The sequence below is a fragment of the Typopeltis vanoorti genome, chromosome 9 (assembly GCF_054136105.1).
Source record: "Typopeltis vanoorti isolate ZY-2024b chromosome 9, IOZ_Tvanoo_1.0, whole genome shotgun sequence".
Lineage (NCBI taxonomy): Eukaryota > Metazoa > Arthropoda > Arachnida > Uropygi > Thelyphonidae > Typopeltis > Typopeltis vanoorti.
Window position 1 is genome coordinate 128624886 of NC_143557.1, and position 6000 is coordinate 128630885.

General features: G+C 35.4%; 1 protein-coding gene across 1 annotated transcript in view; it reads right to left on the minus strand.

Moving 5' to 3' along the window:
• Positions 1-4027, minus strand: part of LOC150103529 (terminal nucleotidyltransferase 4B-like) — a 161902-nt gene extending 157875 nt beyond the window's left edge. The window contains exon 1 of the mRNA XM_090397691.1: positions 3539-4027. Within this exon, the coding sequence (XP_090253817.1) occupies positions 3539-3984 (446 nt within the window). The 5' untranslated portion in view covers positions 3985-4027. The remainder of the gene's footprint in view (positions 1-3538) is intronic.
• Between the last annotated feature and the right edge of the window lie 1973 nt (positions 4028-6000).

Below are 6000 nucleotides of genomic sequence, written 5' to 3' on the forward strand. Positions count from 1 at the left end.
AGGATTTGAGAGGAAGTGTTCACTTGTTTGCTGATGATGCAAAGGGGTAGAGCAATTGTGAGTGCACAGGATGTCAAAATTTTACAGGATGATTTGGATAGTTTGGAGGACTGGGCTAGGAAAAATGGATGTCAATTTAATGTGGCAAAGTGTAAGGTCATGCACTTTGGGGTGAAAAGAATAGCAGCAGTATATCGCATTGGTGGAACCGTACTCCAGGAGATTGATGAGACCAGGGATTTGGGAGTGTTGGTGGATAGGGAATTGAAGTTTAGGGGGCACATTGCAAAAGTGACTAAATCAGCTCATCAAATCACTTGGCTTCTGAAAAATACTTTAACATGCAGAGACAAACAAGTTGTTGTTCCTCTGTATCGAGCCTTGATAAGACCCCAACTGGACTACTGTGCCCAGTTATGGGCACCAGGGTTTCTTCATGATGGGGAGGAAGTGGAGAGGATCCAGAGACGAGTGACCAAGATGATAGGTCTGTGGAATGAACCTTATGAGAATAGGTTGAAGATTTGTGGGTTGCAGAGATTGGACGATAGGCGAAGGAGGGGTGATATGATTGAGACATTCAAATTACTGTAGGGTTTCTATAAGATTGATCCAGAAGATATTTTTGAAAATATGACTGGTGGTGGGAGGACTAGGGTCCATGCATGGAAGCTGGGTAAGAGTGTGGTTGACAAGGGAGTTAGAGCTAGGTTTTTTACTTGGAGAGTGGTGAATGAGTGGAATAAGCTTCCAGAGTCTGTTGTGAGTGCTACAACTGTGAATGAGTTCAAGGCAAGGTATGATAGATACTGTGTGAATGTCGAATAGTTGTTCTTGATATGATGTTAGGGCCTCCCTCGATGAGTCTGTCGACTCCTTGGAGTTGCCCGGAACAATAACAATAGCAATAACAATCTCCGGCATTTCAGAGCCTATTTCAAGAATTCTGAGGAAAGATGTATAATTAATAAACTATCCACGTATTTCTCATCATCTAAAGATAAACTCTCAACTATGTCTCTTCCTGGTGTACATGAAGTTCCATGTGACTGCCAGCTTTCCTACTTTGGACAAACCAGATGTTCAATAGAAAAAAGAATAGAAGAACATCAATCTTATAATCTTGACAACAAATCCAATAAGTCTGGATTGCCGCAACACAGAACAGAGACAGACCACAACATTCTCTGGTCTAAAACTTCGCTTCTACACAGATGTCAATATAAATTTGAATCCTATTCAAAGAGAGCACTGAGGCCTTACTTCACTGCCCTAACTTGAATCAGAATGACTGCCTATCCTTGTCAAAAATATGGAAAAATATGATCCAAATAATACATTAATTTTTTTTATCATAATATAAATTATATAATTATTTTATAATCACTTTTATGATTAACCTTTCTTCGGTGAAGCATAATGCTAATAGCGTACATCATGCAGCTCATACTATATTTGGTAGTATATTTAATAAATAATACTTCTTGTGATTACGTGTAGATAATTCATGATACTATGATACAAGTTTCCCTCACAACTAGAATCGCAAAGAAATGCCACCATAGTAAAAAGAACATTGACAAGTATCTATCAATATTCAGAGGTGGATAACAAAAGTAGCATCGGGTTTGTGGAATAATAACTGTGATGACTTGATTGAGGGAATGTAATTTGAAGTGTTTGGTCAATAGGTGAAGAAAGGATCATATTGAAATATATATCTCGTAAGCCCTTCTTGGAGCTAACAAGACATCTAGAATACTTTTCAATGGGTTGAGGAAGGTACAGGAATAGGAACAAGGGATCCTTAGAAATTATGTAAAAGTGGAGTGCAAAACATGTGGTGCATTTTTTGCATGGAGAGTGAGTGGAATGCATTGCTAATAGGGTGGTAAAGTGCATAGACATTGAATCAATTTAAGATGTATGCAACATATATTCTTTGTAAGACTACTTGTTAATATTACTTCCATTGATAAGTCTCGATTCCAGGAGGTATTTGTATAATGATAATAATTACTTGATTATTAGTGACCATCAGTTCTTGGATACCGTCCTTAAACAATGCTGTTTTCAAATCCTGTGAAATATATGCAGATTAATAAATTGTTTTATTATTGTGTGGTGGTATGAGTTAATACCATTAAATAATTAGAATGAATAATTGCCAAAACCTTTCTACATATTTGCTTTTTCTGTGAAAAAATTGAACACTTATCCTTAAAAGCAAATCTCAGAGCTGCCATACAACTGATAAAAGTTTTAGAAATTACAATTTTTACTGCTTTTTTCTTTTTAAATCTAAACAGTAATAACAATCTATTGTTAAGGTGCATTTTACCAATTCTACTATCGCACAGTGAGTAGCATTTCCATGCCTTTAGAACACCAAATAGGAATGTCTTGCTACATTCAGAGGGTTCCTGAACGTAGAAAATATAGTAAGTTAGTATAGTAGTTTAATCTGTCACACGTTTTGTAAGATGATATATGTAAAAAAGTGGTGAAAAGATCCGCCAATATAATTTTCACTATCGTGATGCTGATGTAACGTACTTACTTTATTTCTTACAATTTTTTGTGAAACCCAAAATGCGGGGGAAATAGAAGCACTTCGGGGGAGGGGGGGGGATGAGGATACATACGAAATTTTTTTTGTTTTCTTTCACATTATGTAATCATGGTTTCGGACAGAAAGAGCTGAAAGTCAAAGATGAATTACGCGAAAAGAAACGCTCTTTTAAAGAGCGTTTCTTTTCGAAAAACTCATAGCAACAAACGAACAGATAATTCGAGTATATAAATCGTACCATAATTCTACATTGCTTAAACAGCAATGCAGAATTATGGTACGTTCATGAGATCTAATAAAGGGATACCGAAAGTAAGTCAAGCCATTTACAGAATGAACGAAAGAAAATATAGCAATGGCTTCACAAGAGTGAAAGAGGAATTTCACCCTACAAGGTTGTAGGGTGAAATTCCACCCTATCAAAATTTTAGTCTCCAAAAAAATCCCATGTGAATCACCTGATGTAACGGCATTGCGATGTCAAAGCCAAGGCAAATTAAAATTTAATTTAAATTAAAAGAATAAGGAATACTAGAATTAGAGAGATGAGTGGAGTAGAAGATATTGTAAAGAATGTAAATAGAGATACTGGGCATAAAGATAGTCAAAATTAAGCAATGAGTGATTACCAAGAGAAGGAGAGGTCGCCAAAGAACAAGATGGAGGGATAATCTACAAAGTCTTGCCATGAGATGGTGGACATTGGCTAAAGAAGACGCAATTGGAAAGTTAAATGGAAGGCCTATATCCAGCAGTGGATGGAAAGAAACTAAAGCAGTTACACACAAACACAGATAAAAAGAGATGAGAAAATGCAGTAGTGAATATGATATTCACTGCTTTTACTCTCATGTTTATGCTGAAAACCATATGGTTCATAAGCAATTTATAAACTATATACTCTCATGATTCCAAAAAAATGGTGATAAAGAATGAAATTAATTAAGCTGTACGATGCACACTTACCCGATAATCCCTGGATTATATATCTTCCCAGGGATTCTCCACGGTGTTCCGCCATATCGACGTTTTAAGTTTCGGTTGGCAGTATATGGTGTACTTATACTATTGGATCTTTTCCGCTTAGATCGGTTGTAAAATGAATCGTTAACAATAATCCTACAATTAGACTTATTAGTTGATCTTTTTCTGTTGTCTATTGTATCCGTATAGTTAGCACTATTATCACTTAGAGGAATAAACTGGGGTCCCTTCATTAATGGAGGGCTTGTTAGCTCCATATTTTCTAAACTACGCTGCGCTTCTCGAATACGGGAGTTTTCTAGAGCTTGTAGATATTGTTGTTCAACAAAACCAATAGTAGCAGGATCCATTAACAAGCGTGAAGTCTCTGCATTAACTTGTGATTTCAGCAGAAACAAAACGCAAGCCCTAAAATCAATTAAGTTCATATAACCGAATCAAAATACCTTCACAACCGGCATCGAAATTGCACACTACTCATACACTACAGCAGTAAGCTGCTCTGTAGAAGAACGCATGCGTTAGAAACATTACACTCTCTAAACCAGAATGATGTAATCTCTACTAACACAACACTTTCGTTAGAGAGTAGAATTACGAGTTTCATTTATCAGTGTTCAGTTTTAATAGATATTAGTTCGATAATTCTATGACAAATGAATCAAAACCGCAATAATTAATTTCTGAACAAATTATTGCTAAAATAAAAGATAATACATGATCATCATTGTTCTGTATTCGAGTTACACAGCAATCGTCTTAGAAATTAAAAACAAATAATGTTCTAGGTTTTGAGAGATTCTACGTCAGTAACTTAGACTTCTATTACCAATACTTAATCATTTCAATTATCATTTACATATTCTAAACTGCGGACTAAATACCACTGTAACACTACTACGCCACTGTAACAAATAGATGAAAATATAAACTGAGTCAGAATCCAGCAAAATTCCTGAGTGCACAACGGAATGGACGACAACTCAATTTGCTCACTATGTAGGAAATGAGGAATCGCTAACTATTCTTTTTTCATCCTGCAAAACCTACTGGAGAATTCATAATTTACTATAGTACATAGAATATACCAGCTTCAGAGCCTTATTTACTTTTTCCATAATGCTAAATAAATCAAACTAAACCAAATGCATATATATACAACCGTATTTATCAATTTAAGGCCCATAGAACTAGATACTCAAATTTTCAAACGATTATCAAGGTTCTCCACGAAAGGTTTGGAAAAACAAAAAAAGATAGAAAAAGGTAAAGCAGAAAAAAATAGAATTCGGTGGAATCTTTGCTGATTCCACTGATTCTGATTCTACAATTAATAATACCGATATCCCTTTAGTGTGGATTGTCATAATAGGTTAACAATTTAGCCTCAGTCTACAAGACTACAAAACATGACGCCGATATTCGAGTCATATGCTGTCAAAAGTTCGTTTTGCCAAATTTATGGGTAATAATGCAAGTGGACACTATCGTTCTGATGCTAGCTGAAAAGAATTTCATATCGAAATTAAATTTTTAAAAAATTGTCTAATTTTTTATTGCAGAAAGTGGAGTTAGGCGAGACTCTCTTAAGAGGGGTAATCGAAAAGTTCTGATAAACACTTAGCACAAAAATGATATTAAAGTAATTGAAACACAAGAACATATCTTAAAACTCTTTAACCGACATATCTCATCAAATTGTAATAATTTGTTCTTTTTCTTTGAGAATATATAAGAAGAGTTGCTTTAATATAATTTTTTTTTCTAGGTCGGTGTTTCTCAATCTTTTTTGAGTTGCGATCTCCTTTTATAATAGCCAAGTAACTCGTATCCCTTCCACATTTGCATAAAAATGCATTTTAATAGGGTAAAGAAAACACATTGAAAACAGATTTTTCAGAATATAATTCTAACCTAATATTTAATTAACCTGACATTTAATGCAATGGCTATAGTTGAATCTGGGCAACCAGCTTCAAAATTCGTGGACGAGTGTTTGTTAAAGCCAACTTCGTGTCATCTTCAACATTCAGTCTGTTTCTTGCCTTTGTTTTGAGATGAAGAAGCATCTAAAATCCACTTTCGCTGAGATACGTAGAGGCAAATGGAAGTAACACTCGAAAGGCAAGCATGGTGACATTAAAATATGACTGATACATAGCATACCAGAACTGAGTCAGCAGTTTTTCACAAAACAAATTACGTGCCAAGGAATTGTTCTGCAGATCCAAGAATTCCTCCTTACTTCATCGGGAATGCTGACTAGATTCAAGGAAGCAGAGAATGGGTTTCGTACCATTCTTCTTCCGTGAGCTCAGGGAAGTACCTCTGAAACTCCTTTTCAATGGATTCGAGGTGTCTAGTAATTTCCTCCTTCAGATTCTCATCCAGTTCACCTTCAAATTCCTCTACCACACTGCAGAGTTTTTCATACATGAGAGTGT